This window comes from Camelus ferus, chromosome 3 (genome assembly GCF_009834535.1).
Source record: "Camelus ferus isolate YT-003-E chromosome 3, BCGSAC_Cfer_1.0, whole genome shotgun sequence".
In the NCBI taxonomy this organism is placed as follows: Eukaryota; Metazoa; Chordata; class Mammalia; order Artiodactyla; family Camelidae; genus Camelus; species Camelus ferus.
In genome coordinates this window covers 761,245-781,701 of record NC_045698.1, presented here as the reverse complement: position 1 = coordinate 781,701, position 20,457 = coordinate 761,245, and the positions used below count along the sequence as shown (strand labels likewise).

The 20,457-nt window shown below is 63.5% G+C and overlaps 1 protein-coding gene across 5 annotated transcripts; it reads left to right on the top strand.

Moving 5' to 3' along the window:
* The first annotated feature begins 250 nt into the window (after window positions 1-250).
* Window positions 251-19,514, top strand: TERT (telomerase reverse transcriptase). Of its 5 annotated transcripts, none has more exons than XM_032469460.1 (16): window positions 251-481; window positions 572-1,925; window positions 5,156-5,351; window positions 6,572-6,752; window positions 7,543-7,722; window positions 8,377-8,535; window positions 10,011-10,106; window positions 10,604-10,689; window positions 11,362-11,475; window positions 11,883-11,954; window positions 12,815-13,003; window positions 14,589-14,715; window positions 15,084-15,145; window positions 17,007-17,131; window positions 17,895-18,032; window positions 18,458-19,514. In XM_032469460.1, exons 1-16 carry the CDS (start codon window positions 263-265, stop codon window positions 18,595-18,597), a joined length of 3,438 nt encoding a protein of 1,145 aa, XP_032325351.1. In that variant the 5' UTR covers window positions 251-262; the 3' UTR covers window positions 18,598-19,514. The 5 variants fall into 5 exon arrangements, 4 of the variants coding, with proteins under 4 accessions (XP_032325351.1, XP_032325344.1, XP_032325361.1 ...); XM_032469453.1 differs by having other exon boundaries at window positions 10,008-10,106; XM_032469470.1 differs by having other exon boundaries at window positions 18,335-18,597.
* The last annotated feature ends 943 nt before the right edge of the window (window positions 19,515-20,457 follow it).

The following is a 20,457-nucleotide window of genomic DNA, read 5'->3' as shown; positions in this document are numbered from 1 at the left end:
CCTCAGGTACCACAGGGCCTCTCCTCTGTGCGACCCTCGCGCGACCCCTGAGCCTGGGAGGGGTCGCGGCGCGTGGGTGGAGAGGCGGCCTCGGGACAGCTGAGCGGTGGGGACAGGTCCTCGTGGTACCTGTGCAAACACCGGGCCTCACCCTCACCCGGAGGGCGGGTGAAGGGCGGGGCTGCCGGCCTCCCGCGACCCCGCCCCTTCCTCCTCCCGGCCCCGCCCCTTCCTCTGCGCAGACCCCCTCCTCTTGCCGGCCATGCCGCGCGCGCTGCAGTGCCGGGCGGTGCGCTCCCTGCTGCGGAGCCGCTACCGGCAGGTGCTGCCGCTGGCCACCTTCGTGCGGCGCCTGGGGCCCGAGGGCCGGCGGCTGGTGCGGCGCGGGGACCCGGCGGCCTTCCGCGCGCTGGTGGCCCAGTGCTTGGTGTGCGTGCCCTGGGACGCACAGCCGCCCCCCGCCGCCCCGTCCTTCCGCCAGGTGGGCTGTCCCCAGGGACCCAGGTCGGGGGTCAGAGGGTGGGGAACGATGTACCTCTGTTTCCAGCGACTCAGGACCCCTTCCACGCAGGTGTCCAGCCTGAAGGAGCTGGTGGCCCGGGTCGTGCAGAGGCTCTGTGAGCGCGGCGCGAGGAACGTGCTGGCTTTCGGCTTCGCGCTGCTGGACGGGGCCCGCGGCGGGCCGCCCGTGGCCTTCACGACCAGCGTGCGCAGCTACCTGCCCAACACGGTGACCGACACGCTGCGCGGCAGCGGCGCGTGGGGGCTGCTGCTGCGCCGCGTGGGCGACGACGTGCTCACCCACCTGCTGGCGCGCTGCGCGCTCTACTTGCTGGTGGCCCCGAGCTGCGCCTACCAGCTGTGCGGGCCGCCGCTCTATGACCTCTGCAGCGGCGCCGCGGCTCGGCCCGGACCCGCGGGCGGCCCCCAGGCAGGCCTCGGACCTACGCGCCAAGCCCGGAACGACGGGAACGCTGGGGGACCCTGGGGGCTGCCCGCCCCGGGCGTGAAGCGGCGTTGGGGCAGCGCAGAGGGTCGTCCGCCTCCAGCCAAGAGGCCCAGGCGCGCTTCGAGGCCAGAGCGAGGACCCAATGGGCAGGCGTCCGGGGCCCACCTGGGCAGGGCTACTGGACCTAGCGACAGCGACCCCCGCGCGGTAACAGAGACCAGAGCTGCCGCGGAAGCCGAGTCTCAGGAGGATGAGGTGCCCCGGACCCGTTGCCCCCTCCCGCTGGCGGGTGGCGATTGCGGTGCAGGCTTGGCATCCTGGCAGCAGTCACGTCCCCAGGGCGTGCCCGGTCCCCGAGTGTGCGTGGAGACCAAACACTTCCTGTACTGCCCGGGGAGCGAGGAACGGCTGCGCCGCTCGTTCCTGCTCTGCTCCCTGCCTCCCAGCTTGGCGGGGGCCCGGAAGCTCCTGGAGACCATCTTTCTGAGCTCGAAGCCCTGGCGGCCAGGGGCTCCCGGCAGGACGCGCCGCCTGCCCGCCCGCTACTGGCAGATGAGGCCCCTGTTCCGGGAGCTGCTTGAGAACCATGCGCGATGTCCCTACCAAGCACTGCTCAGGGCACACTGCCCGCTGCGGACCGAGGCCACCTGGGCAGGGTCAGGCATCCCGGAGCGCAATGGGGTGGACACCTGCACCCTGGAGAGGCCCATGGCAGCCCCGGAGGGGCACACCGGCCCGCGGTGCCTGGTCCAGCTGCTCCGCCAGCACAGCAGCCCCTGGCAGGTGTACGCGCTCCTGCGAGCCTGTCTTCACAGGCTGGTGCCTGCTGGCCTCTGGGGCTCCAGGCACAACCAGCGCCGCTTTATGAGGAATGTTAAGAAGCTAGTCTCCCTGGGAAAGCACGCCAAGCTGTCGCTGCAGGAGCTGACGTGGAAGATGAAAGTGCAGGACTGCACCTGGCTGCGCAGGAGCCCAGGTGAGGAGCCCAGGTGAGCAGGTGCTGGCTGGCCCTGCAGGACCGGACCCCAGGACCTGGGACGCAACAGGGCCCTCTCCGCACCTCGCTCCAGCGCAGTGGGCTTCTTGGTGGCTGTTGGGTGGCTCCATCTGACTTCTCTGCTCCCGACCCACTCCCACCCAGTTTGCATGAATCTGCGGACCTTCGTGGACTTGGGCAGGTTCTGGGCGCTGGGTTGGGGGGCGGTGGCAGAGAGCAGGTGAGCAGGACTGTGACGACAGACAGAGGTGCCTGGAGCTCTCGTGAGCATGCCTGCAGGTTCCTCATTACCCCTTTCCTACTTGAAGCTTTATCACCTTGAAATGGTGCCCCACTGATAGAAATGGGTCCTGGGCCAAGAAGCCCCTTATCAGGGGGGTGGGAGGCAGGGCTCCTGGGTTCCCGACACATTTGGTCGGCGATATGCAGGTCCTAATGTGAGTTCTGACTGCATGTCTGCTAGGCCAGGGCCAGGCACATGGGAGGAGTGAAAAGACGATGTCCTTGAATGAGGCCCCAAGGTCACCGAGGGCAGAGAGGAGCAGCAGGACACCCCCCTTCCCTGTCTCAGGGAGGTGGGCAGCCCTGCGTGTCCCGGCAGGAGTTTCTGTGAAGCCAGGCCTGCGATGTCCCTCCCACTGTGGTTTTCTGGGCTTCATGCTGGGGTTCCTCTGGTCCAGCCGCCACTTGCCCCTCTCAGTCAGTGCCCTCCTTGTCAGACCGGAGCCAGGAAAGAAACGGACCAGCCCCCTCCCTGCTCTCTGTGTGGTGGAGCGGCCGGAAGGACAGACCCCAGGTCGGGCCTCCCCCGAATCCCGAGCTTCCACTTCTTCAAGGAGGAGGTGACTGCAGAGCCTCTGTCAGAGTCCGACTTGCCCGCCCAGGATGCATGGGACAGTTTCCTGGGGTGGGGGCTTTGAAACGACCAGCCGCAGCCGCCAGGATCATGGTTTCGGTGGTCTCCGGTGGGCACTGGTGCACACTGTTTCCGGCTCCCCAGGACACCCCCAGGCCAGGTGATGTGGACAGCCGGGATGGCCTCCCGGCCACTCCGTCCACAGCACTGGGCTTCTTTGCCTCTGTTGAGCTGGGTTTGGCCATTGCCTTGCCCACCGCACTGCCTGTTGAAACTCGTCACCTCCCTGGTTCCCAGCGCCAGAGGCCAGCCCCCCAGGCTGTCCACATCTGCTGTCCGGTGTGGCCAGAGCTGTGACAAGAACGACTCCTGCTCGCTGCCTCGACCCGGGTCCCTGGACTGCGCTTGGCCTCTGGTCAGCCCGTCCCGTCCATGCACATCTGGCAGTGATGGCTTTTCCCGCCCTGTGGGTGGGGGCGTGCCCCTCCTGCGGAGCCCCTTGGACCATCGAGTGGCTCCCACGTCTCAGCAGGGCTGTCGGCTGAGGTCTGAAGTTCATCATCTCCCGCTTTCTGGGCCGCCCGCCATTCCCACTCTGACTCCCAGTCCTGCGTCTGCCCCACAGTGCGTTCGTGTGATCTCTGTGCCCTGCTCGCTTCGGCTGCGCGTTTTGATATCAGCCGCTTTTCTGTGTTTTCTGTTCCTTCCGTGATTTCTCCTTTAATCCCGGAGCTATTTGGGCCGTTGTAAATCACCTTCAGCTGGTTTCTGACGTGGCCGGGTGGTGGTCCGCAGGCTTCCCTGAGCGCTGGAGGCCTGCTTGGCCTTGTGCGTGGGCGTTTGCGCTGCTGGTCAGGGTGTCAGGGGCCCGGGGATGGTGCCGTGTTCTCCACCAGGTGCTGCACAAAACTTGTGTATCCTGCCAGGGGCCACAATGCCAAGGGTGGGCGTGCCCCTGGGGTGGGTGTGTCCACGTCTCGTCCTGGTAGGGTGCACGCTCTACAGTTTCTCTTCCTGGAAAGTGTCTAGTGACTCTTTTCACCTGAGTCTGTCTAACTGCTCACGGAGCCGCTGCCCTGGCCTCCTGTGGGTCAGCATTTACCTCTTGGGTCATGTTTCATCTTCTGGTTTTTGTCTGTACCCTTTATGTAGCCTCAAAGTTGAGGTGCCTTACCAAGAGCAGAGAGTTTTACATTTATTTTCAACTCAGCCTGACGGTCTTCACCACTTACCAGGTGTCATTTATTTTCACTGTTCCATGATGATGGACAGGTTTCGATGCGCTTTCCATCTTCCCAGCGTGTCTGCTTTTCCGTGTCCATACTTCTGGCTTCCTGATGGATTGTGTGCGTTTTCTCACTGTGCGTGTTGGCTCTGCCCCGGGGCGGTTAGGTGCACACTCTCCGTTTCTCCTCCCTTGGTGATTACCATCTGAAGCATGGTAATCTGGGTGCCAGGGTCGGGTCACCACCCACTAACACCGTTGTGTCCACGTTAGACGCTGCTGTTGCTGCTTCTCCGGTCGAAGCTTATTTAGCTTTATCCCCTCGTCTCTTCTCTTTGTCCGCCATCTGTCTCCTGTCCCAGACCTGCCTCTGGGCCCCTTTCTTTTCCTTTGTTTCTTTCATGTCCATTACTGGTGGAAAAACCTTAACTCTGTGCTGAGGCTCTGGGGAAACCCGTGCACCTCTGCTCATGACGTTTCCAAGTGCACAGGATAAAACGCAGAGGACCGGGTGTTGGGAGGGTGTAGCTCAGTGGTAGAGTGCGTGCTTAGCGTGCAAGAGGCCCTGCGTTCAGTCCCCGGTACCTCCATTAAATAAATAAATAAACCTAATTACTACTCCCCGAAAAAATAAACGAAACAAAAGCACAGAGAACTACCAGGGCGGGTGGTCATCTTGGCCCATGGTGCGTGTTCAGAACCCCTAGGCGTCTGACATCCCTGAGCTGGTGTGTGACCCCCCCCCCACCATTGTCTAGCCTGGAAAGCCCCAGGCATTTCTGGGTCCTGCTGGTCAGTGTCAGGGCCGGAGCCCCACCTGCGTGTAAACCAGGATAAGTGCTGAATCTCCACGGCATCGCTGCCCAGGAGTAGAACTAGAGTCACGATGTCGTTTAAGTCTTCCAGCAGCCGTGACAAGAAAGGAACAAAGGTGAAACTAACGTATCACAGCCCAGGGACCGGTATCGGCACTTTAGCGCATAACTGGGCGGAGCTCGCTGCCGCAATCCCAGGTTCTTCCTCTGCCGAGTCTCTGAGACCCCGCGTGTGTGCAGGCCGCGTGTATGCGCATCTCAGTCCAGGCCTGCCTGGCCAGCACAGATGGGGTGAGCAGGCCTGTCTCCCCAGGAGTTGGCTGCGTCCCGGCTGAGGAGCACCGTCTGAGAGAGGCCGTCCTGGCCAAGTTCCTGTGCTGGTTGATGGGCACATATGTGGTCGAGCTGCTCAGGGCGTTCTTTTATGTCACGGAGACCACGTTTCAGAAGAACCGGCTCTTCTTCTTCCGGAAGAGCGTCTGGACCCAGTTGCAAAGCATCGGCATCAGGTAGGGTGGCCCTCGGGTGTCACGCGATCTCTGCTTCCCACCTGTGCAGACGCCAGTAAGCTGAGTGCCGACTCCTACTCCCAGCCCCCGCCGGGCTCCCCGTGGCTCCGGCTGCACCAGGGGCGTGTGAGCCGGGGTCCTGCACTCGGCATGGACCCCTGCAGCCCCCCTCTTCTTACCCGTAAAGCCCAGGGTTTGAGCGAGAGGGTCTGAAGGGGCTGGGCAGGGGGTGCGGTTTGACTGATGGAAACAGCACGGGCGGACCGCTCACTGCTCTCTACTCGTGGGCCCAGGGCGGTTTCACTCCGCAGAGCAAGTGTGACTGCATGACAGGTGCTGCGGGAATTACCCGGGACCCAGTCCCCGAGCAGCGGCATTTCCAGAGGCTGCCTGCCTCACGGTGACCACTGGCTTTGTCTCCATTGCTCAGTGGCTGTTTTATGTCCCTTTTAAAGGATTGGGCGGATGTGAGCTGCATTGGGATTCAATCAGGATCGTGTGACAGCCTCAAAGACATGGGCTGAGCTCGGCCGAGGTGCCCAGCATCAGAGGGCGCAGCTGTGCGCTCGGGCCAGACCCGTGCCCTGAGTCAAGACGTCCGCGGAGGGGGCCGGGCTGGGCCTTGGGCCACATGGGGGTGTCCGGCATCTAGGAGAGGCTTGGAGGCCTTTGTCAGGGCCTGAGCTCATGCACGGTGCACCTTATTTAAAGTATTTCACGGCCAGTGGTCCCAAGCGGCCTCTAGGTTCAACTTGTGGGGACCGTGGGGACATCCTCTGCCGGTGGGCCTTCGCGTTCCATGATGTGCTCTGCTTGTGAGCCACCCTTCACCCCGGGGCCCCCAGTCCAGGGAGCGTTCTCGCCCCAGCGGCCAGGAGGTGGGGGGCACCTAGCCCCTCCTTGTGGGTGGCTTTGGGGTAAAGGCCGAAGGGAGCTGGCAGGTCCACAGGGACTGCTCCGAGCACCCGCTGCTCGTTCTGTGTGGAGGAAGGCGGAGTCTCTGGCCCAAGGGTCCCATCCGGCCCCAGCCTGCACTACCCAGGGCTCTGTCCAGAGGAGCTGGGTGTCCTGGCCCCGCCGTGGAGGGGCCTCCAGCAGGCACCTAGCTGCACCGCCGCATCCAGGTGCTGGGCACTGGGCACCGGGCTCTGCCGACCGCACGGGCACCAGGGTCTGCCGGGCTTACCCGCCCTGGCTCCCTGCGGGCCTTTCTGTTCCAGACAACACTTAGATCGCGTGCGGCTTCGAGAACTGTCGGAAGCCGAGGTCAAGCGACACCAGGAGGCCAGGCACGCTCTGCTGACATCCAGACTCCGCTTCCTCCCCAAGCCCAGCGGGCTGCGGCCAATCGTGAACATGGACTACGTCGCGGGAGCCAGGACCGCCCCCCGGGACAAGAAGGTCACCGCTTGTGTCACTTGGAAGCAAAATGCTTTTAAACCCCGGATCTGGCATTGGTGCCGTCAGGATCCACCCCGAGGAGGCCGGCGGCCATGAGGAGGCCAGCGCCTGCCGCATCTCGGGCCATGGAGGGGCGGGATTCCCCGGTCCCGAGAGGCGCTCCTGGAAAGGCCAGCCCTTCAAGGTGCTGGACAGGCTCCAGGAGCCCACAGGGATGTCATGACACGGCCCCCGTGCGCCAGCTCCTGGAGTCCTGCGGTGGGGGACCGTGTGCTCTCTGGGATCCAGGGGCAAGAGGAACCACGTGATGAGCTGTCACCCGCCCTCTGGGGTCCCGAGGACCCTGTAGGACCTCACCCCCGGGGTTAGCCTCCGTGACTCCTCCCCCCCACCGCGGCGCCATGTGTCACCCCTTCCGAGTGCCCCCTATGGTATTTGGGGTTGATTTTGTCATTAGTGGAAGGAAAAGCTGTCGATATTGACAGAGGTTTTGGTTTTGAGCACAGATGAACTCCTCACTTGGTGGGGGGGCCCTGGGGGGCAGCGTCCCTTCCTGCTGGGTGGGGCCCAGGTAGAGGGGATCAGCAGTGTAGCTGGCTGCATCTTTCCATACGTGTCCAGGATCCCACGACGGGTCCCTGGGGAGACCCTGGGGGTGGGGGTGGGCAGGGGAGGCCACAGGGGACACCGAACGGGATCAGCCTCTCTCGTCCCTGGGGCGGTCTGACCCTGGGTCCCGTTTGGCTGGGGCCCCTCTGATGACACTGGCCTTCCTGGGCTGGGCCTGCAGGTCCAGCACCTCTCCTCCCGGGTCAAGACCCTGTTTGCTGTTCTGAACTATGAGCGGACGCGGCGCCCGGGCCTCCTGGGGGCCTCCGTGCTGGGCGTGGACGACGTCTACAGGGCCTGGCGAGCCTTCGTGCTGCCCCTGAGGGCCCGGCACCCAGCACCCCCTCTGTACTTCGTCAAGGTGAGGGCCGGGCCTCACCCCCGACACCTGTCAAGGGAGATGGCCAGGCCTCGGGGGCCTGTGGGAGCTGCCCCTGCGGGTGGCCTGCCCCTGTCTAGGGGCATGGCCGGCCTTCTGCAGGTCCTGTTTGCCCGGATAGGGTGCCCGTGGTGCAGCCACATCCTTATCCCACAAATGTTCCTGTGAGCAGGAAGTCAGGGGACCCCGTCTGCATGCGGGGGTGCCCAGCTCCCAAGGGCAGAAGCTCTGTGCCTTCCCTGCTGGAGTTGACTCCGTTACTGCACCCCAGCTCCACGGGGGCTCCTGCCCTCAGGGTCCCCTTCACAGAAGGAAGCCCACCTGCTCGGATCCCGGCACTGGGCCCCGAGAGCCCTGGCCATCTGCCAGCATCTCCTGGTCACCAGCCTGCAGCCCAGAGAGGGCGCAGACCCGATCTGGGGGTGCTCGGAGTCTGGGGGAGTTGAGGTGCCTCCATGAGAGCCCCACGGAGGGTGGGTGTGTGGCGAGGATGGGATGGTGGGGGCTTCAGGGTCTCCCCTGTCCTCCCTTGTCTGATTCCTCACAGGGTTTGCTAAAGCCAGGTCAGAACTACCAGGACCTGGGAACTCAGGGGCCAAGGTGAGCGTGTAATCAGGCTCCTCCGCTCCCACGTAGGTGGACGTGACGGGGGCGTACGACGCCCTCCCTCAGGACAGGCTGGTGGAGGTGATCGCCAAAGTGATCCGGCCCCAGGAGAGCACGTACTGCGTGCGCCGATATGCTGTGGTCCAGAGGGCCACCCGTGGACACGTCCGGAAGTCCTTCAAGAGACACGTGAGGCCCGCAGGGCGCGTGTTCAGAGGCAGGGTGTGCACTCCGCGGTGGGGCGCGCGGTCTGTGGGGCTGTGAGCCCCGCAGTGGGACGTGCCGTCTGCGGTGGGGGCCTCCAGGTCATCGTCCTCACTCTTGTTCGTGTTGCTGGCGGGTCTCCTGCTGTTGCACCTTCACAGCTGAGGCCCCCGCTGCACACCAGCCTTGCCGAGAGGTGGGACGCTGGTGGAGCAGGGCCGTGCGTGTGCGCCTGTGGTGTCCCCGAGGCCTCCCCCAGGAGCCCGTGCCTGGCCCGTGGCCTCGGGGAGGGGCCACCTGTGCTCTGGGAGGGGAGGGGCCAGAGAGTGCCTCACCAGCACTCCTGACCTCGCTTGCTGTCCCTGCCCGCACAGTGGGGTGGGGGCCCAAGGGCACCCCCTCAGTGGCCAGGGTCCTCAGGCCTCAACAGAGCTGGAGAAGGCTAAGGGGCTCATGCCCTGGGCCGCCAGCATGTGGGGTTTCCTGCTGCTCGTGGTGAGGGCACTCAGCCTCTACCCCCAGAGCAGCACACATCCACCTGTCTCCCAGTCACTGAAGGGCACTTCTGTTTCTGATTGTGAAATCCATTTATTGAATTCTTGGGTTCCACCAGCCTATTTTTCAGCTCTAGAAATCCCATGTAGATTTTCTCACATTCCAGATTTTTGGTGACATTCTCCAACTTTTCCTTTGCTTCGGTAGCAGTGTTACCTTTATTCATTTTATTTATTAATTTTATTTGTTTTAACTGGAGTACAGTCAGTTACAGTGTGTCAGTTTCTGGTGTACAGCACGGTGTCCCAGCCACGCAGATACAGACGTATTTTTGTTTTCATATTTCTTTTCATTAAAGATTATTACAAGACACTGAATATAGTTTCCTGTGCTGTACAGGAGAAATTTGTTTTTTATCTATTTTTATCTATAGCAGTTAAAATTTGCAAATCTCAAACACCCAAATTTATCCCTTCCCACCCCCTTCCCCCCAGTAACCCTAAGAGTGTTTGCTGCGTCTGTGAGTCTGCTTTGGTTTTGTAGAGGAGTTCAAGAAATCAGGTTTTCCTGCAGCCCTTTCCCTGCAGCCCCTCCTCCCAGGGCTGCCCCTCAGTCCGAGCTGCTTAGTGGCCCTGAACCCTGATGTCTTCAACCTCGTAGCTCCCACTTTGTGCTCGAACTCCACCTCCCACCATGGATACAGACCTCAGGGAGAAGTGGGGGCGAAGGTGGGGTGCCCCACAAGGACTGGGACCCCAGTCTGCCTGCGTCCTGCCTTTCGAGCCCCCCAAGCAGCCTTGCTCTGTGTTTCATCAGCGGTCATAGCGGCTGTGGTGGGTGGGGAGAGGAGCTGACCGCAGAAGCTGCGTGTCAGGACCTCCTGGGCTCTGTCCCCATCCTGAGAGTCCCTGTGACATCAGGGCTCCAGGAGGTGTCCACCCACCTCACACCGTCCTCACCAGCAGGTTTCCACCCTTGCGGACCTCCAGCCGTACATGAGACAGTTTGTGGAGCATCTGCAGGCCACCAGCTCGCTGAGGGACGCCGTGGTCATCGAGCAGGTCGGTGTGGGCACCCAGCTCACCACTGGGTCAGGGACGAGGGAGCTGTGGACGCCCTCCCTGGCAGGCAGAGACTTGCTTCCACCTATGGCCACGTTTCTGCCGCCTCACTGAGCCCTCTGTGGCTACCCGTGGCCCTTCCTGATTCACTGCATATCTTATCTCTCTGATTTGACCTTGAGGCCAAGAGAAGAGGAACCCCTTCCTTTAGGACAAGCCAGGTTTTCCCCGTAGACCCTCCTCCAACTGCCCATGGGGGCCCACGCTTTCTCCCCCGTGAGCAGAGTGTCCCCGGCGGGTCCGCCAGGTGTCAGCCTGGGAGGATCCCTGCTTCATGCAGGATGGTTTCAGGGTGACCCTGCCACCAAGTGAGGCGCTAAGACCCCAGACGTCTTTCCTTCGGTTCCCGGGGCCCCACCATATGCTGCCCGGCCAGCCCAGAGTGGCGTCCAGGGGGCATCCTCACCGCCCGTGGGCCACGCTCCCGTCTCTTCCAGAGCTACTGTCTGAATGAGACCGGCTGCAGCCTCTTCGAGTCCTTCCTGCGCCTGGTGCACAACCATGTCATGAGGATTGGGGGCAGGTGGGCGCCATCTTCTGCCTCCCCGACTTCACAGGCCGCACAGGTGCTGCGGCTGCTCGGCCCATGTGGCGGAGTGAGGCTCCTGGCAGACAGTTGTTTAAATGTGTGTGAAGCCAGACCTGCCTGGGCAGGCGCTGTGTGAGACCCCCATGTGCTTTTGTGGAGGGCGGTGGTCCTGGGGCTCCAGACTCACGGCCGCGGCCTTTGGAGGTCAGCCTGGACCGTGAAGCCTTCTTGGGGCTCGTTAACCGTGTGCTGAGGTTGGGAAACCTTCTGGTTAGAAGACCTTCTGAGTCATTATGACGCTCACCCAGAGGTTGTTACGCTGCGGTGTAAACCCATGCCAACATCCTGGGGGAGGCACGCATGCCAAGCGCACAGCAGGGCAAGTTTCGACCAAAGAAACGTACCCGCACATGCATATAAATGGCACCAGCTGGGAGGTGACTCTCCCCAAGAAAGGCCATGCCTGAGACCCCAGACGCCCTCAGGGGCCCCACCTGCTGTGATGTGTGTGGAGGAAGTTGTTCACATGTGGCCAGGCGTGTGGCAGGGCTTCGTGGGGAGTGTGACACGCCTTGAGCCCCATCCCCCAAGGTGGATGTGGCATATGTGTGTGCGCACGCGTATTGCCGTGGCTGGCCCCCCTTCTAACCACATCCTGCCCCCCAGGTCCTACGTCCAGTGTCAGGGGGTCCCCCAGGGCTCCGTGCTGTCCACCCTGCTCTGCAGCCTGTGCTATGGAGACATGGAGGACAAGGTCTTCCCCGGAGTGCAGCAGGATGGGTAGGACCCCTCTGTCCTCTGTGGGCATCGCTTTGCTTTGGCCTGTTTGCATTTCTCGTCCTGGGTGGAGACAGGGCCACACCCTTTCCCCCTGCAACGTCACCTGGGAGGCATTAGCAGAGCGTGGGATGGCACGTGGCTCACGGTGTGGCCGGGGCCCAGGGGCAGTTCCACAGGCATCCACCCGGCACCAAGACTGTGCCCTCCTGGCCCGACTACAGGCCTCCTTCCCCGGCTGATGCCAAATCCCACAAACACGTAAGTCTCTTGCTCAGATCCTTGGGAGAAGATCGCTTTATTCACGCCCGCGGGAACTCGGATGTTACGTTTTCGACCTTCAGCGCCCCAGGAGGACGTTGTGCTCGGGGTGTAAAAGGCAGCGCTCTCCATTTTCTCTCCTTGTCCAGGGTCCTCCTGCGCTTGGTGGACGACTTCCTGCTGGTCACACCCCACCTGACGCGTGCGAAGGCTTTTCTCAGGTAAGGGTCTGCACATGCGTGTGTCTCCACGGGCACTTCTGCGGACGTAACGCATGCACAGCAAGCAGTTCCCGTCCCACCCTGCAGAACCCTGCGCATCCCAGTGTCTCTGGCGAGTGTCACGTGGTGCAGTCCCGCTGCTCTGAGAACGCGGGCGTGGCCGCCGGGACACAGGAACCACCGAGAGTGGGACTGAGCCCATGGGGCCTCCGTGCGTGCGGCACCCTGGCAGAGGCTGGAGCATCAGCAGCTCCTCCTGGAGGCTGAGCCCTGCACAGCATGGGGTGCGGAGGAGAGGCCCTGAGGCCTCCCCTGCAGAAGAGGGTGCCGTGAGGGGAGAGAGAATCCAGACTTGCCCGGGGACGATGTTGCAAATTCTGGGGGTCGCCTAGGGGTCGGTGCCCAAGTCAACTTGGCCCCCAGGGCCCTCGCCTTTGGGCTGTGGCCCTAGAGCCCTGTCCCCCTCTGGGCAGCCCCAGGAATCTGGGGGCTTGTTCCAGCGTGTGGTTTCCAAGGAAGAAGAAAGTTGCAAAGCTGAGCCCTCACAGTGTCCCTGCCTCTGGTCACTGGCCTGCCTTTGGGGAAGCCCATCGGCCAGCACCCACACGCCCGGCTTCCGCCCCGCCGCCGCTGCCTCTGCCCTTCCCCAGCCCGGCCAGCCTGGTCTCTGTTTATTAGCACTGGTCGCCTAGAAGCCTGAGGCCAGAGCAGGGCTGTGTCCGGCCTTCCTCGGGGGCCTGCCCAGTCCCAGCCCTCGGCCCCCGCTGCCTCTCGGGGTCTTAAGTGGTGTTGACCAGTGCTTCCCAGACCCGCCCGGGTGGCCCTCTCTGCCCAGTGGCTGACCGGCCCCTCCACTTCAGCACCCTGGTCAGAGGCGTGCCCGAGTACGGCTGCCTGGCGAACCTGCGCAAGACGGTGGTGAACTTCCCCGTGGAAGACGGCGCCCTGGGCGGCCAGGCCCCCCTCCAGCTGCCGGCACACTGCCTGTTCCCCTGGTGCGGCTTGCTGCTGGACACCCAGACCCTGGAGGTGCGCAGTGACTACTCCAGGTGAGAGCTGGCCGGCAACTCGCTCAGGCTGCCCTCTCCTGAGTGAAGGTGCTGCCACCTGGAGAGATCAGAGGTCAGAGAGCCGTCTCCCCATCCGGGGGGTGGGGGGACGTGCTCACGGGGGGCACAGTTTTCTGGGCCATTTTTGGTAAAAGAACAACCGTGCAGCAGATTCCGGGACCCTGGCGTGTTCTGCAGGGAAGCGTGCAAATCTAACGAGATTTCGGGACCTGCCAGACGCAGGTCTCTTTAGGGCCAGGCACATGCGTTAGCACGCATCTTGGTCTCCCTGGACGTCAGGGTTTGCGGTCGCCTTGGGTCCATCGGGGCGCAGGGCTGCAGCGTGTGGGGCCTGCTCTGTGTGCGGTGCCGTGGGTGCCAGCCTCTGCCGCTCAGGCTGCCATCAAAGTACCACAGACGGGCCTGACCCCTCGGTCCAGAGCTGGAAGCTGAGGTCCAGGTGCTGCAGGCCCGTCTCCCCCCCCCCCCCCGAGGCCTCGCATGGTCGTCCCTGTGTCCAGGCAGTGTCGCTCTCTTCTTCAGCCTCCGCCCCGCTGGGTTAGGGCCCGCCTTCCTGGTCTCAGTTCATCTTCCTCACTGCCTTCAAGGACTTGTCCCCAAACGGCCCTGGCGGTCAGGGCTTCAACACGTGAATTCAGTGGGCACGGCTAAAATGTTCACACGGTTCCCAATAATTCCATTTCTGGAAATCTTCCCCAGAATGGAAATGAGAGACGTCACCCGAGGTTTTATTTGACCGTCTTTAAGTGCTTGGGGGGCAGATGAAGTGGCCTTGGTAAAGGCTCAGTGGGTGCCGTGTCACCAAGGGGAAACCTCAATCTGCCGTTAAAATTGTTTTCAAAGTGCGACTAAGGGAATGGGAAGTGTACGTCAAGTGTGAGTGTGGAAGCTGGGGCGAGAGGGCCCGTCCTGGGGTGTGGGCCGCGTCACGTGACATCACACTCGGGGGTGGGAGGCACAGGACCCCGCGGGCACAGCGGGGCTGACGAGGCCCCTTCCCTTGACACTTCGGGCCCATCATGTGACTGCGCCGGTCGCTTGGTCCTGCGTCAAGGATGTTGGGGGCGACCTCCTCCTGGGAGAAGCCACAGGCTTGTGGGGCCCACGTGCAGGCACCTGGCTGGGGGCTGCCAACCCCCTCATTTCCCCAGAGCTGCCCGCCCACACAGGTGACTCCGGGGAGGTGCTGGGCCCACTGTGGGCCTGAGTGACCAGTGCTCTGGAGTGAAAAGTGCACAGGCCATATGGGGCCTCATGTCTGTCCCTCGGGAAGGAACATGCAAAATGACCCAAGGTTTGGATCCAGTGATACAAACAAGGCCTGGAAGGACTTGTGTCCAGGAGGCCAGGCCGAGGCCGTGCCGCACCATGAGCCAGTGTCTGTGGACACCCATGCAGGCCGGGGCCCAGGGGGCAGCAGGTGGGGCCGGTCTGGGCCCAGCTCCACGTGAGTACAGGCCAGGCACTGGGGTGGATCAGAGCCGCATGTGACAAGGTGGGGCGTGCGTGTCTGGCAGCGTGAGGGGGACGTGTGTGTCACTCGGGACCCCACCCTGTCCCTCAGTTACGCCCGGACCTCGATCAGAGCGAGTCTCACCTTCAACCAGGGCTTCAAGGCTGGAAGGAACATGCGCCGCAAACTCTTCGCGGTCTTGCGGCTGAAGTGCCACGGCCTCTTTCTGGACCTGCAGGTGCGTGGGCTGCGGGCGGCGGCCGGCGGCTGGGGCTTCAGAGCGAGGGCTCTGGCATCAGGCCCCCGTGGGCCCCTGTGCTTTTTAGATCCTGGGTGTGCGTGTGCGTGTGCACGTGCGTGTGTGGAGGCCCCTGCCCTCACCCGCTGAGTGGCCGCCGCGCCCCCGCGCCCTGGCTCCTCGCAGGGTGCGGGCCGAGGTTGTGGTCCGGCCGGGCTGGGCTCGCACCTCCTTGTCCTTCCCGCCCATCATCCTGCCGGCGGCCACACAGAGTCCTGACCCCGTGGCCGGTGAGGGGAAATAAAGCAAAAGGTAGAAACTCAAGTCCCAGGGGTATTGCCAGCGTTTCTCTTTCCTCGTGACTCCAGGTGAACAGTCTCCAGACAGTTTTCACAAACGTTTACAAGATATTCCTGCTGCAGGCATACAGGTGGGTCCCTGGCGGGGCGAGGGCGCTCTCTGGGTCTGTGAGGACGGACGCAGCACCCACCTGAGCAGCAGGTACCGCCTGTCCGCCTGTGTCCCCGTCTGCTCGGGAGGCGCTGCTCCCGGCACCAGGCAGCGGTGGAGGCCAGCGTGGCCAGGGTGTCCCGTGTCCCCCTGTGCTAGCTGCCCTGTGGTGAGAGGGGCAGGGGAGGGGCTGCAGAGTTGGAGGAAGGCGGCCACGGGGCAGGGGTGGGTCCAGAGAGCAGAGGGCCGTGGCCCCAAACCCTCAAGAGCAGCTCCAGGCCAGCCCAGCCCAGCCTTGCTTCCAGGACGCTCCCTGCCCCCCGGGGGCTCTGCAGCCCCCGGCCGGGAAGTAGGGGATGGGCTGGTGATCATGGGCCATTGGCGCTTGTGTTCCCACATGTCCACCTCGGGAAGGCGGACGCTGTCCTTCACTGACCGGTCCTCTTGCCCGCAGCCTCACTCTCGGTGGTTTCGGGGGGAGCCCTGCCTGGGCAACTCAGGGAGGCAGCTGACTTCCCACGGCCCCATCAGGGGGCAGCGCTGTGGGCGAGGGGACAGTGAGCGAGGGGAGAGCTGTCTCCCGGCTAATGGGGAGCTGGGCGACCACTGAGAGCCCGCGAGGGACGGTTATCCAGGGCCGTGCGGTCGTTGCAGGGTCTGGATGGGCTCGGGGGGGAGTTCCTGCTGAAAAGTCCCGCTAGGAAGACCGCTTCTAACTCAGGGGCCTGGGCTCTGTTTTGGTGATGAGGCCGTGCGTGCGCCTTTGGTGCCCCTCAGCACCCTGACCACCCTCCTGCACCTCCCAAGGCGCCCCTGTGCTCTTTGCCAGCTGCCTCTGCCCCCTCGGGACAGGTGCTCACGCCCCTGCCATGCCAGCTGCAGGGCGCAGGGTCACAGTGACCCCCGCGCACCCGCACACCTCCGGGGGTGTGAGAAGAGCAAGGGTGGGGACCCTGCTCCAGGATCCCCGCGGTCTCACTCTGTATCCCCACCTTGGACCCTGTGCTCTGTGGGGAGCTGGCCCCAGACCCCTGCTCTCCAGGGAACATTGTAGACACCTGAGCTCAGGGGAGGCCACCCTCAGGTGGCCCTGTGCACCTCTGTCCAGGTGGTGACGTGCACCCGGGACAGTGACCGTGCAGAGCCACCAGCACCCCACCCGCTGCATCAAGGATGTCATCTGCTTCCACACGCGGGTGGTGCGCACACAGGCAGACCCAGGAACCCCGCGCCTCCAAGGCAGGGTGGGGAGTGTAAAGCTGGACCATGCAAGTCACACCCACCAGAGCTGGGCAGGCGAGGTCATGGGGGTCACGTGGCACTCAGCAGACTGGAACCCACCAAACTCAGCTCCTCTCAGGGGAGATGGAAATCCCTGCTGGTGGAGACCTCCCTACTCCACACGGAGCACCACCCCTCCCCCAGAGAGGGTCCTCTGCCTGCAGGACGAGCCCCTCCCAGGACAGCAGTGTGGCCTGACCCCGGCCCCGGCACACGATGTTCGCGAGTTTCCAGAACGGGCTCCCCTCTCTCGTAGGTGGGGATGGTTCCTCCCCACTCCACAGGGTTCTGGTGAGCTCTTGTGAGATCGGACGGCCAGGTCCACACCTGCACCTTATGGCAGAGAGGACCCCGGGGGTGAGACAGGGCACAGGCCCCCGAGAGGGTTGTCACATGGTCACGTGGGTACCTGCAGACACGTGCACACACACATGCTCATGTGTGCACATGCCGCACGTAGACACAAACACCTGACAGGCACGCACGAGCCCAGGTGCACACGGCACCCGCACGCCAGCGTGTTCCGACTGGACACTCCCTGAAGCGGCGCCGTCTCCTAGGTTCCACGCGTGCGTGCTGCAGCTGCCCTTTAATCAGCCGGTTAGGCGGAATCCCGCGTTCTTCCTCCGGGTCGTCTCCGACACCGCATCCCGCGCCTACTCCCTCCTGAAAGCCAGGAACTCAGGTGCGCCAGTGAACAGGGCAGGGAAGGTGGGTCTGGGGGTCGCCAGGGCGATGTGAAGGGAGGGTGCTCCCCACGCACCCCGCTGCGTGCTATGTGCCCCGCGGTCACAGCAGCCCCCCCTCACTTGCTGCCCTCAGCTCACCTGCCCTCCGCTGCGTGACTGGAGGGAGCAGGACACTGGGAACCTGCTGGTGGTCCTTCCTGCTTCCCTGGCTCGCTCTGCCTGCTCCGGGCAGGGCCTGCTCCCCCGGCGCTCGGGGTGCTCGCACATCCAGGCCTGCGGTCGGGAGGAGGCCGGGTGTCGCCAGCTGCCCCTGGGCCACCGCTGCCCACCTCAGGGAGGAGCCCAGTGAGGGACGCCCCTGCCAGCCACACAGCCGTCTCTGCTTGGGGTGCAGCCTGCTTGGCGTCTTGCCCCCCTCCCCCCGCCCCAGAGTTCCCGTCAGAGCCCCTCCCACGGGCATTTCTGGTCCCTGTGAGATTTGGGCCGAATGTGTCTCCGAGGTCCTGGTTTAGCAGACTTCGCTTTTGTTACTTCTTTTTGTGAAGTTTCTTTGGAGCAGTTGACTGGAACATTTCAGTCATCAGAATCCCCTGGTGCCCGTGTAGGGGTGGCCCTGGAATTGAAGTCTCCTGTTTGCCCCCCACCCCATGTCCCCACTTCTGTGCCAAGCCTGGAGGGACCCCTTGGTCTCCCCTGGGAGGAGTACTGGGGTGGGGTGGGGGCCGGGCAGGGCCTCAGCCTCTCCACATGTCCCCTCAGGGACATCACTGGGGGCCCAGGGCGCCTCAGGCCCGTTTCCTTTGGAAGCTGCACAGTGGCTCTGCCTGCATGCCTTCCGGCTCAAGCTGGCTGGTCACCACATCACCTACAGCTGCCTGCTGGGGCCGCTCCGGGCAGGTGAGCGTGGGCGGAGTGGGGTACAGGACTCGCCCCTCCCGTGTGCACGCATCACTGGACCTCTGGGCTCCTCTGTGTCAGAGGAGCAGGTGCCCCTAGGGTTGTGGGCCCCTCCCTCATCCAAGGACCTGGCACGTCTGCCCAGGTCACAGCACCTCCCCACTCCCCGCCTCTGAGGCCGGCACCCCACGGGGCTCAGCCTGATACAGGCGCCTGCCCAGCCTCAGGGTGCCCCCGGCCCCAGCCCCGGTGTCCTCTGGTTGCTTCTGGGAGGAGGCCTGATCTCAGTCACCTCCTTGCAGCCAGCGCACAGCTGTGCCGGCGGCTCCCGAGGGCCACACTGGCCGCCCTGGAAGCAGCCGTTGACCCTGCCCTGACCGCAGACTTTAAGACCATCTTGGACTGACAGTCAGCCCTCCTTGCAGCCCGAAGCCCCAGAGCCCCGTTCCACCCGATGCCATATCCTGGAGGGGGCCAGCTGCACTGCGAGGTAGGGGTCTCCCTGGAGACCCTGGGGGAGGTTCGGCCCCCAAGTCCTCAGGAAAGCAGGGCCTGCGCACCATGACCCCCAGCAACTGGGGCCCACCCTTCACCTGCTGACCTCCGGGAGGAGGCAAGTGGGAGAGCCTGGCTGGGGCATTGGCATCTGGACAGGGAGTGTTGGGGACACTTGTCACTCACTTCTCCTGGTCTGCAGTGATAGCACGTGTGTCCCCAAGGGCACGGGGAGGCCTGCAGGGGCTGGGTGGTGGGCGTGGGCTCCTGCCGACCCGTGTGGCACCCCGGCTTGAGCCGTCCTCCTGCCCCAGGAGCAGCACCTGCCCCCCACCCCCACCCCTGCCCCCGCCCCCACCAGCTGCATCCAAAGTTCACGCCCCACTGAACTTTCCCCAGAAGCAAATGGGCCCAGTCAGCTGTTTGAGGCCTGTCCTCACCCGGCCTTGCCCTGGCCTCTGGCCTGGCCCGTCCCCCACCCCCACTTCCTGACTCTTCCATGCTGGTCCTCGCTCAGCACGGGCCCCAGGTCCTCCTGGTGGTGCTCCGCCACACCTCCTAGCCCCCACGCCTCACCCCAGTGAGGAAGATAGTGAACCTCTATTTGTGTAGTTTTAAATTTTTCTCGGTCTTTGCATTAAATTGTGCGCCAATAAGTACCGTGCTCTGTAATTATTAAAAAGTGTGCTTTTACTGGTGTGCGTGGGTGGTGCACGTGGGTCACTGGCCTGGTCAAGGTCGGAGGGGATTTCCTGGGGTGGGATGTGAGGGAGGGAGGTACTCCCATGGGGCAGGTGCATCTGGGCAGCGGATGGGGAGGCCCCAGCCAGGCACCCACCGTCTTGCAGCTGGCGTTGGCCAAGCTGCCTGGACGCTCAAGAGTGGACAGGGCAGTTCTCTGGTCCGGGACAGTAGGATTCCTCCTGAGTGCATTTCTCTGGCCATGATCTTCATGGTGGACCACGTGATTCTCATCTTTCCGGAGGGTTCTGTGGAGTCAGCAGTGAAGGCCATGGACACGGGTCCAAGTCCAGCCCTGTCCCTTCCCCGATGCTGTAGTCTCCTGACCTGTCCCCGTGTTCTGGACCCGGGCAGGGGGACGAGCTCAGGCAGTCAGTCCGTATGTGTCCCCCTGTCTGTCCCCTCTGCCATCCAGGCTCCTGAAGGGTGAGGTGACCCTGCCTCTCCTATTCCTGCATCCTGGCCACTGTGGGATTCCTTCTGTCCTGTGCTGTCATGTCCACTTAGCTGAACTCAGGCATGGTGCCCAGGGAGGTGCATGTTAGACTTGGGAAAGTGGTGGGGCTCTGCAGAGGGGAGCTCCTTGGGTCCCTGAGGGTGAGATCTCCAAGGGACACACCCGGGGTCCTCCCTGCATTGGGTGGGGCAGAAGGGGCAGCAGGAAGGGCTGGGAACATGGCACTCTGCTCAAGGTCAAGGGTCATGCTTTGAAAGGTGGGGCTGGGTGGAAGACTTCGGGGAGAACAGGTGGGCCCCAGGTTGGGGAGAGATGTGGTCAGAGATGTGTGTGCTGGCTGCAAGGAGGTGATTGAGATCAGGGACTAGGTGGTGGCCAGGGTCCCCAGAGAGAGTTTATCAGAGGCAAGGGGCAGGTTTCCCCCTGAGCCCTGAGTCCCCTGAGGGGTGAATCACACTGGGGCTGCCCCTTCCCCAAGTTTTTGGCTCAGCACTTCTGGGATGGGGCTCAGGAATTTGAATTTTAAACTAGTTCCTGAAGCTGCTGGTGGGTGGGGAGGTTTGGAGGCTGCCCTGGGGGCTGTCTTCTCTGGTGACTCTGGTGCAAAGCAGACAGCAGCTGGCTTAGTCCTCGGTCAGGGTCAGGAGTTAGGAGGCGGGGAAGGGTGAGGTTGTGCGGACACAGCTCAGCCGGCAGGGAGAAGGGACTGGAGGGTGTGGAGGGGCTGGTTTG

Excerpts from the sequence above, each read along its gene's own strand:
- TERT (XM_032469453.1), top strand. The coding sequence starts at position 263 with ATGCCGCGCGCGCTGCAGTGCCGGGCGGTGCGCTCCCTGCTGCGGAGC. Across the intron at positions 11,955-12,814 it reads CGTGCGAAGGCTTTTCTCAG|CACCCTGGTCAGAGGCGTGC; the intron begins GTAAGGGTCTGC and ends CCTCCACTTCAG. Across the intron at positions 18,033-18,457 it reads GCTGGGGCCGCTCCGGGCAG|CCCGAAGCCCCAGAGCCCCG; the intron begins GTGAGCGTGGGC and ends CCCTCCTTGCAG.